Source organism: Chinchilla lanigera, unplaced genomic scaffold (assembly GCF_000276665.1).
Source record: "Chinchilla lanigera isolate Chin_1 unplaced genomic scaffold, ChiLan1.0 scaffold00024, whole genome shotgun sequence".
Classification (NCBI taxonomy): Eukaryota; Metazoa; Chordata; class Mammalia; order Rodentia; family Chinchillidae; genus Chinchilla; species Chinchilla lanigera.
Window position 1 is genome coordinate 479,866 of NW_004955425.1, and position 13,603 is coordinate 493,468.

At 33.0% G+C, this 13,603-nt stretch overlaps 1 protein-coding gene across 1 annotated transcript in view; it reads right to left on the bottom strand.

The window, feature by feature from the left end:
* Positions 1 to 13,603, bottom strand: part of Exoc6 (exocyst complex component 6) — a gene marked incomplete at its 5' end in the record, with an annotated part of 170,744 nt that overhangs the window by 89,926 nt on the left and 67,215 nt on the right. Inside the window, 5 exon segments of the mRNA XM_013514880.1 lie at positions 2,217 to 2,322; positions 5,244 to 5,341; positions 7,391 to 7,462; positions 9,058 to 9,178; positions 9,297 to 9,343. Coding sequence (XP_013370334.1) covers positions 2,217 to 2,322; positions 5,244 to 5,341; positions 7,391 to 7,462; positions 9,058 to 9,178; positions 9,297 to 9,343 — 444 coding nt within the window.

Here is a 13,603-nt window from a genome sequence, read left to right on the forward strand (position 1 = left end):
AATATTTTCAACTCTTGTCCTCTTACATTTCCCAACATAGTGAATCATGTGACCACCACTGAAGGCAGAAACTTGCTTATTATACCTGATATGCAAATCTTTACCTCCCTTATCCTTGACATGCAAATAATCACAACTCCTGTTGTTTCACTATTCCAAGTATCTCCTAAATTAAGTTCCATGACCATACCCCCTATCCATCAGAGTAACTGCAAAAATATCCTAGCTGGTCTCACCAGTTTTACTCTTTTTTAATCCATTCTACCTATATCAGCCAGAGTGATATTACTAAAGCACAAATCTCATTATGTTCTTTCTTTCTGCTTAAAACCTTCTGGTGGCTTGTCATCGCCTTCAAAATAAAGGCTAAGGGCTGGGCGCAGTGGTGCATGCCTATAATCCCAGCACTCAGGAGGCTGAGGCAGGATGGTCATTCCAAGTTTGAGGCCAGCTAGGCTATAAAATGAGTTTCAGACCAGCCTGAATTGCACAGCAAGACCCTGTCTCAAAAAGACAAAAAAAAAAAAAAAAGGCTAAACTCTCCAACAATTTACCATCTCCAATTATGTACAACGGCCATTATGGTTGGCCCTTTCAACTTCTCTAATTATATTTTTTATATTCCTCTCCTAATTTCATTAACCTTGTACTTTATACTGCAGGATTACAGACTTTCTGCCTGCAGAAATACTGACCAATGTATATAATTTCTAAATTAGGAGTTTAGTCCTAAGGGGGTATTGCATATACTGGAAGCTCCTATAAGCAAAGCTAAACTTCCTTTAAACTATAAACCTATCTAGAATAATTGAGCATAACTGGAAGGGACACTAAAGATTATCTAGTTCAAGCTCCTCTTTTAACAGGAGAGGTACAAATGCTGAAATAAGGTAAGTTACTTGGCTATAGTACGCCACAAACAGACCCAGCATGAATCCACTCTGGTCCCATGCTGTATGATACTATAGCCTGAACAAACTCCTTACTAATAACTAGAACCACAAACAAACACACCAAGCCATAAAATGGAAAATATTCTGGTAATATTTTTTAATAGGGACAACTCTGATTAGGATTTCAAAATGTTAGAATAATTATTCTGAGCTGGGTGTGGTAGTCCATGCCTGTAATCCCAGCACTCGGGAGGCTAAGGCAGGATGATCACCTCAAGCGCTAGGCCAGCCTGAACTACATAGTGAGTTCAAAACTAGCCTGAACTGTATTGTGAGACCCTGTCTTAAAAAAAAAAAACAGAAGAAGAATTATTCTGGTCTCTTTTGGGCATGAAAATACAGATAACAGGGACATATATCAACGGCAGTATTAGCTAAAATCCAAAAGCTATGCTGTTAATTTTCTCTGTATTTAATAATTATTATACATAATATGGCTATTTATACATAGAAATGACAAAAATTTACAGTCACATGTCACATAATTCAGTCATGCTCATTCAGGAATAAAAATGTAGAAAACAATTAAATTATAAACAGTTTGAAAAATAAGAAAAAAGAGGGAAAATGTAATAGTTGTGGGAAATATAATATTCTTTTTCCAGAAGATCTGATTCTTCCTAGAAATACTAGATAGGTACAACTGTACATACTTGTGTATACGTATGTACATATATGTGCACTCATGGGCATCCCAGAATATCCACACACTGGTGTAGTTTCTTTCTCTATCCTTTCTTTTGTTCAGCTGTATTGACTCCAAAAATATGCATTCCTATTTCCATAAGAAGTCTGCAGGTAGCTGTTACTTCATATATATCTCTTACTTAATCAAGTAAGAAAAACAGAAAACAGACTTACATATTTTTATAGAAATATACTATTTTTTAAAAGTCAAAAAAATCTTCTATAGTAATGGCTATTTCAAAGAAATTCTTTCCCCAAAATATACTCTTCTTACTATAATCTACTCAACATTTAATATATTTAATTTGGAACCCACCCAACACTTGTCCTAGGAATCCACCTAACATTTAGAACAAATGCTTCTAATATCCCCAGGAAAATCCCTTCTTAATTTCATCAAAACAGTAGTAGTAAAAATAGCATTAATCTTTACAAGTGAACAAAATATAGTTATTTTATTATATTAATATTTATATTATCCCAAAAAGTCATTATAACTTACAATGTCAGCTTAACTTTATGTAGTACTAAAAATAATGAAATTCCTTAAGAAAAATTTTAAAACCCAGCATGTACCTTTTCAAGATCTGGATCTTGAAAGGGAAATTTGCTGATGACTATTTTATATTCTTCTTCACTGATAGCAGGGATGGGGCTATAATTATCTTCTTCAAAAATGTCCCTGTTAAGAAAGGGGAATTGAAAACTTATTATTACAAAATATATCATTAGAGTGTTATAAAGTAGTATCTATAAAAATCCCAACTCCTACAAAAACACTTCATTTGCCAATTAATGGTCCAAGTAGATAAACACTGTTTAATCCTCTAGAATTCTAAAATTCAGTATCAATTAAGTCTTAGCTCTCAAAGTTCATGTATAATTTCATCTTTCCACTAGTTTGTTTTATAGCCTCTCAGTACTTAAATTTTACTTTTCTGGTCTAGAACAATTCTCAAGATGATAAAAGTTTGAACAAGCTCATTATCAGTAACTAAAAATAAATCCATAACATGGGAAGTATTTCACTTAGATTTCTTGATAGGGACAATTTTCAAATTGTTGTTAAGGCTATAAGCTCTTAAACAGCATAACAGTATGTTAAATTTATTTAATCTCTCATAACATTATGATGAGAAAAGGAACTTTTATAGTTAGTGAGGCAGGAGCCATTTATTTATCACATATTCATGTGCTCTCCTACATGGCTCCCTCACAGGCAACCACATGACTAGTTTTGGCCACTGGGCTATGAATAGAAGGAATACACTATATCGCTTTGAATATAAAAGCATTTGGGTTTTTTTTTTTTGGTTTCTCTCCGGTACCGGGAACTGAACTCACGACCTTGCGCTTGCCAGGCAGGCGCTTTGCCGATGAGCTAAATCCCCAGCCCCCTATAAAAGCATTTGTATGAGCCAACTATGTAACCCTCCTTCCCATGGTGAAAAGGGAGATAATGTGTTGAGAAGGAGAATTACTAATGCAAACAGCTTGGCTCTCTGACTACTAGACCTACTTGTAGACTTCTCTATGAGTGAGAAAATGACTAACTCACTGAGATTTTGGGGAATTTTTGCTGTTGCTGCTGAAGCACAATCTTGTCTGTCCTAAAGTATCTGATGTTTAATCATTACCTCATACAACCTATAATTCTGTTTAATATGACACCAATTATGAACTACACTTTTAACTGTGATGAAAACTCTCTACCTCATAAAAATAAAATATCCACATTTTTGAACCAAACAAGACAGTCAGATATGCAAACTAATTATAATGTTTATAATATATAACATAAAAGGTATGCATATCAAAAGCAGGACAAAGAAGGAAGCAATTATCAGAGTAGGTGAAGGAATGTCTCATGGAAAGTGTTAGAAGCTAGGGACTTCATAGTCCTGAAAGATGAATAAAATGACTTCCAGTGTGCTCATGGACAGAGGAACATATGTCCAAAAGACAGAAGGAGAAAAATACTTCTGTTCCCTCCTTTGAGGGAGCAATGTCACTGCTAGAAGTATTAAAATAGATAAGAGTATAATCAACAATGATAAAAATCTAAGCATCCTTTTGCAGAGAGGCCAAATGTAAGATTTCATAAGTATAAAGATACATCACATTACATTACAGCATATATGTTATAAATTACTGCATCTATCAATATACACTACCTCTATTTTAAAAGCACATAATACAAAAAGCTAATGATAGTTATCTGATTCATCTGTATTATCAATTATCCATTTGGGAAAGCCTTGACAGTATCCAAAGAATGCTGATACAATAAACTCAAATAAGGATTTATTTAGTTGATTTAAAAATAATATTTATCACCTTGTAAGCCATTAAGGTACTGACAAAATATTTCTATTACAAAATTGAAAAATCATCAAAGTTTTGAAAACTGTTGGAGTTATGTGCCAAGCTGGTGTTAAATTAGTCAACATTTTTATTTTAATGTCATCAAATATTACTGATATATTATTTGTATCATACTTTGAATAACCTAGATGTAGATTTCAAGATTTACTCTTTTTTTTTTTTTTTTTTGAAAGAGAAGGCAGAAACGGTAGAGAGAGAGGGATGGGGGGAGGGAGGGAAGTTTAAAGGGAGGGACAAGGTAGAAGAGAAGGCAGATAGTAAGAAAAATGAAGGGAGGGCAGAAAGCTTTCAGTAATTAAAAGAGGAAGTAGATTTCTCTTTTCATAGCAGAGTAGAGTCTCATGAATACTAAAATACTTTAGTACATGTCCTTCAGACAAGTGGCTAATCACAAGAGTCATTTTCTTAAAAACAGTCTTTAAATTTAAAGCTGTAAATCTTTCTCTAATGTAAAATATCTTTGAACATTTAGTTTTATAGGTATTAATCATTTACTAGAAAAATAATTACACATATATAATTAAAAGTTAACTATAAATGGCACTATGGAAAACAGAATGGCAATTCCTCAAAAAAAAAAAAAAAAAAAGAATGATGTGTTTATCACATGACCCAGCATTCCACTGCCAGGTATAAACCCCAAAAGACTTGAAAAAGCAGGAACTCAAACAAATAAATGTACACTTATGCTCATAACAGCATTACTCACGAAAAGTAGAAACAATTTAAATGTCCACTGACAAATGCAGAAACAAAATGTGGTATATTCATACAGTAGAAGATTATTCAGCCTTAAAAGGAAAGAAATTTTGACATGCTACAACATAAATGAACCTTGATGACATGATCCAGACACAATAGGATAAATATTGTATGATTCCACTTACACAAAGTACTTAGAATAGTCACACTTTAGAGACAATATAAGATGATGGTTGCCAGGAACTGGAGGAGGAAATGGGGAGTTATTGTTAAATGGGTACAGAATTTCTGTTAGGAAGATGAAAAACTTCGGAGACAGATGTTAGCAATGGGTGCAACAATGTGAATGCACTTAACAGCACTGAACTGTACGTTTAAAAATGGTTAAAACAGTAAACTGCATGTTTGTTTACCATAAAATTTGATTATAAACATTTTATTGTCATATACAAAATCAATTAGTTGAACATTTCACAAAAGTCATTCATTACACTAAGGGCCATGGCTTAGACTAACCTGAAAACTCCAGCCCATTTCTTAAGCAGTATTTCATTGTATTGATCTCTTATTTCAAACAAAAGGTCAAAAAGTCGGTTCACAGGAAAACCATAACCCTAAATATGGAAAAAGAAAAAAGACATTCATGTAAAAAGTATTCATTAAAAATGTCAGGAATACTAGATAATCACTTGAAAGGAATCACTAGATCACAATGTATGTCATTCCAAAAGCATAGGAAAAATATCCTTTTCACTTTCTACTAGAGCATATTAAGTAAAAAAAGGGTCTAGAAAGAGTTGCTGACGCCAAAATAATTTTCCTTTTCTTGTCTCTCTTTTCAGCAACATTACATGAATTATCCTCAAAAAGTATTTCCTATTTATGATAATAGTTCTATCATCAATCTAGCTTATTAATAAACTCAAAAATCATCTAAACTCCCCTATGCATATTTAATCAACTACCAAATACTTTTCATTTCACCTCCTTTACAAATCTTTTTCAAATGGATCATTCTCCATCATTTACCTATCTTCCTTTCTTCTAGAAATATTCTCAGTATAATTACTTTATTTCAGGTCCTTCACATCTCTTCTCTAGACCTAAACTGAAATCCCACTACCTGTTTCTTTCAATGGAATGAGGTGCCCAGACTCTCAAAATACCACACTCAAAAGTATAAACCTGATCATGTCATTACCCTGGTAAAAAACACTAAAGTCTTTACTAAAGTCTCAGAAGAACTGACACACTCTAGGTCAAACTACCCTAACAATTTCCTCACCACCATTTGTACTCCTTGCTGACACTCATATATTGCTCTTTTTAATATTACCAAGCTGCTCAACCAGTCTCACATTCACCATACACACGTCTACCTACAGTTTACACATTTCTCTCCCATTAACTCCCTTTCCTTCTCATACTTGCTGAACTTGTTCTTCAAAATGAGCTTGAAGCTTACATTTTAATTTTCCTGATAGCCTTCTCCAACTCTTAGAATAAAAATTAGTTACTGTACCTTCTGTGAGCCCAGTGTTCTTTAACATATTACTATATTATTATTACTATATTATACTGTCTTATCAAATACCTTATTTGTTTACAACTAAATTGTGAATTTCTTGAAGCTAAGGATTTTTATGTCCCTATTGTGTCACTTTATGTCCCTATCAATCTGCATATCAACTGTTAGCAAGTAATGAATACTCAAAAAGTGTTAGTGAATAAATCAACAAATGTTTACTTTTGACTTGTTCCCTAGGCAGTAAGCAGAACTATAAGTGTAGTAGTGTTACCTTCTACTCTATTGTTTAGTCAGCTTTCTTTTAAATGATGAAACACTGAAATTTAAAGGTAAAAGTTCCAATAAGTTTAAAAACTCTAAATTATGTAACATTCTTTAATTAGTTTTTTTATGAAATGACACCTCCATTCTTCATTAAGTATAAATTAAAAAGCCAACATTGGTTAACTTATTGTAAGATCTACCTAAAAATAAGCCTGTTAATTTTCAGTAAAATGAAAATATTATAGAATTTCCAAATAAGTAAAAAGGATGGGTGTCTTTTTTGGTCTTATTTCAAAGCAATGAATTAGAAAAGTAACCTTGCAAGGTTTTACATAACCTTCACTGCTGCTTTTCCAATGCCTGTATTACCTGAATACTGTCATAACTTTTCTTGAGGAAATTGGTATATACAGCTTTTAAACTATGTGTTTTTCGTATATAGTATCACACCATTTTCACAAATAAGAATCTCAGGCCTGTAGAACTTGCAGGCATACAATTTGTCAAGAGCCCAGATGAAACAGAAACAGGGTTTGTGTCATTTCAGAACCCATGCTTAGTGCTCTAAGACAGAACTTACATCTTCTAATTTCTAGCTCAGGGTTCTTTCTACTACATCATGTAATTTTTTAAATTACAAAAATATTTTATTCTAACTGAATGGCCAGTATTTAAAAAGACAGTAGTATTTCTTGAGCTCTTTCCAAGTTTCATAATTGGGAAGGAGGTGGCCTGAATAATCTTGAGTAACAGAATAATACACAACTAAATATTTATTGCTACTAGTTTGTTACCCATGAATCCACAATAAAATCAGCATCTCTTTAAGTGCTCAAAACAGTCATTAACTGAATATTAAGTTAACACTCACCTGCAAAGTATCTGCAAAAATTACAATGAGATTCTTCAGCTCTAAAACAAGATCAGGGTCAGTGCAATAAGACTGAGGGAATAGGGGATAGGTAGGTATGGGGGTGAAACACAAAACAACAAAAACATAAGAGTCATTTAGTTAAAAATTAAGAATCTAAAGTTTTTCCTTTTATCTACCAGATGTACAATAAAATTAAAATCTCACTACACAGATACACATCCTCTATTTAGTTTAAGTTTTCAGGGAGAGATCAAAATGACGTATCAAAATGTAACTGTACTCAATGAAAAATATCTTCCTGAAATATGCACACTAAAAAAAACTGGTCAAAACAAGGATGCTTGTATTTCTAAAAGTCTTTAGATTTTAAGAAACTTGTTATTTTAAATTGAAACAATGATTTTCATAGCGACCTCATATTTTTATTTTACATGAACTGATTCTCCATCTTACAGAAGAGCCACGTATATTACTTTTTCCATATAAGAATGACAATTTTATCACTTCTCGGCCTTTTGGCTAAGATCAAGTGTGGAATGACAATTTAAATACTTCCTAGTAATTAACTAAAGAAAACTACTAACGTCAAAAGGTGTAGTGAAATTTACTGTCCCTTTAACAGCATTTAGTAAGAATTTAATTTAATTTTGAATGTGACATACTACATTAAACATTATGACTTCATACTTAATGTCACAAAATGAATAGATAATGTATAAAATTTTATATACTTAGGGATAATATGAATACAAACTATGATAAAATGTATTATTCTTGAGTTCGAGATATACCTCACCACTTGCCCAGCATATGTGAGACCCTGGGTCGATCTTCAGCACCAAAAGAAAGGATGTTTTTAAATTAATATGTTAGAAAAAGCTGTAATTCATTAGACAGTGAATATAACAAGAACCTAAATTATTGATAAATAAAAATATATTTATAATCTAAATGTCATATAAACTAACATTCTCTCAACATATTTTAAATCTCATCAATTATAAAAACATAATTTGTAAAAAGGACACAATTTTAAACACGGGGATATATACTAAAAATCAACCTCTAAAGTTGTCTTAAGGAAAAGTCTTTACTGACCAATTATTAATTCCAATAATCTTTGTAATACTAACATGTATATTATTTCCACAACAGGCATTAGGGAAATATTTGATCATTTAACTTTAACCATAAAAAGTTCCCTATTACAAAATGGCTCATCATTTCAAATGAGTTCTAAATCAGAAAACTGAAAAATCTTAAGAAATTCGTAACCGTAGTATTACTGCAAATCATAAACACTGAAGAACAAGTTCTATTGAGTTTTAATGGTGGGGTTTATTTTGGAAAAAAAGAATTTGGAATGATAATTAAAAAAATCTTTCTTCATGGTTCTTTTCAGTGATCTAATGAAGAGGTCAGTTGAGACTAATGAGGTCTTCATTTTCTGTATTGCTGAAATAGAAGAGTCTTGGGAAGCCCCAACCAGTTGCAAAACCCAGCTTCATATTACCAAACAAAAGCCTGACATTACTACTTCCAGATCTGAGCAATTACCAAAAACTGCTGAATGATGGAGGTACAGTTTTCCTTTGACATTATGCAACTCAGAGGTTCTTGGAGTAACTGAATTAAAATTTTAGTAACATAAATTACTGACTTACTGAATGAGCTCTAAGGACAGCGATTATCTTTGAAAGGGCCATGTTCCAAAGTTCATCAGTGTATGCCCTGGTTACCAATCCTTGCGTCACATGTAAAATATGATCTTCCACCACAAAGAACCTAAAACAGTAATTACCAACACTGCATGTAGTTCTTTAAAATCCAAATAGAAAATAATTATTTCTGACATTCAGCATAACATAAAATTAATAACTTAGTTCCATATTAAGATACATACCCTACAATCTGAGTGAAATATCTTCTGTAGCCATCAACTGTTTCATGCTTTAAATGAAAAATAAAAGTCAAATTTAAAGCAATATATACCAGTAACATAAAAGTTCCAAATCACTTAAAATTCATTAGCAAATATTTGAGAGCCTACTCTAACCTACACACACTATTAGGTGTCAGGGACACACTTGCAAGTAACAAAAAATCCTTACCCTAATGGAATACATTTGAAAGGAGATGAGACAATAAAAAGGCTAAAAAGTAAATGAGATTTGAGAACCCCCTTCTCAGCATTCTAGTTGAAGCCACCATCATCTCTCACTTAGGCTAATATGTCATCTTCCTGTAGTTTCCCCAGTTTCCAAGCTTGCCCACTACAGTCTACTCCCATATACAGTAATTCAGAATACTTTTCGAATAGAAATCAGAACATTATGTCCTCTGTCAAAAACCTTTCAGTGACTTTTCATATGATACATAACAAAAGTCAAACTCCTTGAAAACAGTCTATGATTGCCTTTTTTAATAATTGTAACAAAAAGCATAAAGTAAAATACTTAATCATCTTTCATTTATAAAGTTATATAAAATATTTCAAAGTTCGATTAAGTTCAAAAGGTATGTTTTCTTTTTTTTTGTACCAGAAATCAAACTCAGGACCTTGCACTTGCAAGGCAGGCACTGTGCTGCTGAGTTATCTCCCCGGCCCCAAAACGTATGTTCTCATGTTTCATAAATCTGATCAAGTTTTCAAATATCTGTGGTTTTTTCTATTTTGGGGTAGAAGATTATTAGCACTTCCTAATATAAAAATACCACAATCAGAAAATGTAGTCTATGTGACACTAAATATTTGAAATTTTCTAATACTTGCTTTATAACATATGATCAAAATTTTATAACATTCTGTGTATGCTTGAAAAGAGTATGTTTCTACAGCTGCTCAAGCAAGATTCTCTATATTCTATTACACCAAGCCTTAAGCATTTTCTGTATCCTTCCTGACAGTCTACTTGGTTAACATGACACTGGGACAAAAATGTTGCAGTGGTACACTTATGGATTTCCAATTCTTGAAGTTATGGCAATATTGCTCTAAATATTTTTGAATTAATATCATTAAATGCTTATAGGTTTAGAATTACCATTTTCATTCTAGTTCTTTCTCTATTGTATGAAAGTACATACCAAGTTTCTACTCTTTTAATAGTTTAAAATCACATTATACACCCTTAAATAATCAAACTCTAAAATAGGTAAGTCCTTATTGTTCTTCTGGACAACTCAGACACTAAGTAAACTTCATTTCATTAACTTCATTTTATTCCAATGTTTATTACTGTATATTTTAATTCTATCTTATGTTCAAACGTTTACTATCTCAATAATTTCTTACAATTAATATAGATTTATTCATATATTTCTTTGCTATTGTATATGCCTTATCTTTGAATTTATTCAGCTATGATGCTTTTGAAATGTCTACAACGTCTGCATGCTATTAATTCCTTTTTATTGCTGAGTAGTGTTTTATTATATAAATGCATAATTTATTTATTCATGGTGTATTACAATTTATCTAGTTTTGTTACACAGAAGTTCATGGTAGTTTCTAATTTTGGGCAATTATTAATAAAGCTACTTATATACATTCACATTAGGCCACTTTGTAAAATAATATTTTTATTTTTCACAGGAGAGACTATATAATTCATCATTATAAACTGCCAAAAAATTTTCCAAAGTGGCAGTGTACTTTTCATACTCATTAGAAGTGTAAGAGAATTCTAGTTGCTCCACATCCTCACTAGCAGTTGGTACTGTGCCTTCTAAGTAAATTTGGTGGTAATTCACTGAGGTTTTAATTTATATTTCCTAGATGAAAAATTATACTTAATATCTTTTCATGTATTCATTTAACATCCACACAGCTTTCATAAAATGTCAATTCAAATCATTTTTTGTCCATTTTAAAAACTGGTTTGTCTTTAATTACTGAGCTATACAGGTTTTTTATATATTCTGGTAATTAGCTCTTTTTTTAGATGTGAGTTCTACAAGTATTTTCTGCAAGCTTTATCTCACCTCATTTTCTTCACAGCGCCTTTTGAAGAGAAGTTGTTTTATTGCTAGTATTTAGAACCCTTAGGAAATGACTACTTCTCAGAGGTGTGTTCCAGGTGCAGCTGGCTTCTAGGTTTTGAGTCTGTTGCAAGATCCTACCGCTTCAATTTATTGGGGATGAGAAGTTGCTGCCTACTTGGCCTAGCCCCTGCTTCTTTGGCACTGGCCTATAGTATTTTTAAGACTCTTAGGCAATCTCAGTCTTGGTTGCCAGGGAGAACTGATTAGAACAATTATGTCACTTTGGCTAAAGTGGTACAATCAGCAATAACAGCAGCATCAAACAGAAGCCAGAAAATAACAAACCAAGGTAACTATTAATTTGCCACCTTTAACTGTATGAAGTAGATTTTATGATTATATAACAGAACCTAAAAAGAATTAGAAAACTGTATGCAGTAAATAAGCCCTCAATATAACAATTTTACCCTCTGGGGAAAAAAATATAAAAGGGGTTTGGAGGAAAAATAGAGAAACAGAAGAAGAGGAAGGGATTAGAAGTAAGGCTGGAGGACAAAGGAAGACCATACAAACTTTGGGAAACTGGTGAAGGAGCCAGGAAGGAAAGAGAAAAGGAAGAAATAAAAACAAGAACAAAATAGAACAATAACAGAAAAACTAGAAATCATGTTCATGCATATAAAAGCAAGAACAAACAAAAACAAAAACAGAGAAAGAAAAAAATAAGAAAAAAATATTCACTTCAAGGTGTGTCTCTGCTGTCACTGATAGACAGCACGGACAGACAGAATCCATATTAGAGTTGATTAATCCCAGAAACCCAGCTATAGCTTTATGATAGTGTAGTGAATGATCTCAGTGAGCCTGCATCTCTAATTCCACTCAAGTTCAGGCTGGTTTCTGGCCATGAGGCTGGAGCTAGACCTGTTCAGTCTGCAGTAGTCTGTGAGCCTCCTGTTGGCTTGAACTCACCTCCCTGCTGGCTCAAACTTGGCTCCCTGACCTCCTGCAGACTTGAACTCGGCTCCTCAACTCTGACACTGGAAGCTGCTAGATGGAGCCAGCAATTGCTCTAAGTTTCGAGTTCAGTTGGCCCCTCTTCAAGATGGCTCCTGGACAACCACTTCTCCTGAGGGAGTTCTGAACCTGAATAACTCACCAGCCCTTGCAGTTCACTGTGTCCACTGTTCTGTTCCACTGGTGAATTTCTCCATGGAGGTCTCTGGAGTGACCAGTAGTCACGGTGCATCTGCAAGTTCAACCAGCCCCTCCCACACAGTGAGTCCAGTCTCAGGCAGAAAGTGTCACCTGCTACCTCCTTCACTGAAATCTCTCTCATCACTCTCCCTGTGGGTTTCAATTCTTGCTTCAGATCCTTCCTAGGTGCCAGGGCCCCACCTCCTTCCTTCTCTCCTCATCAAACCTCAGAGAGGCTCTTTCTCTGCTGTTTACCACTCTGTCATCTTCCCGGAAATCAACAGAAGTTATTAATTTCACTATTCAACTTTTTTGTCTTTATGGCTTATGTCTACCTAAGATCACAAAGATCTTTGTTTTCTTCCAAAGTTTTGTAATTTTAGCTCTTTCATTTAGGTTTATGAGCTATTTCTTAAATTGCTGAAATTTTTTTTTTTGCATATAGATCATCTCATATCTTACTGTCAGAGTACTGACCTCCTATGATTTCAAGTCTTTTATATCTGTTGATATTTGTTTCACACACCAGAATATGATCTGTCTTGATGGATCTTCATGTGCATTTCACTGTTTTTGGTGGAGTATTTAATAAATGTCAATTAGATCAAATAATTGATAAGTGGTTTTCAGGTCTTGTGTTTTCTCTTTATTATTAGTGTTCTGCAATTTCTTTTAGTGTTTCTTTTTAATCTAAGCTATTAGGGATTCCTCAAGCTTGATTCTGTGGATTTCCATTAATCACCTGTTCTAGAAAATTCTCAGCCATATATCATGAAATATTCCTCTGTCCCATCTATCATGAAATATTACTTTGCCCTTTTTCTGAAATTCCAATTAGATATGTATTAGATTTCTTTGTATTTCCTACGTGGCTTTTCAGTTGTTTTTTTTCTCCCTGTGATGCTATCTAGATAATCTCTTCAGATCAACAAAGAATTCATCAACTGTTAAACCCATTCATAATAACTTCAGTTAATATACCTTTAATTTCCAGATTTTTCCTTGCATTTGTTTGGTAATTCTTTATAA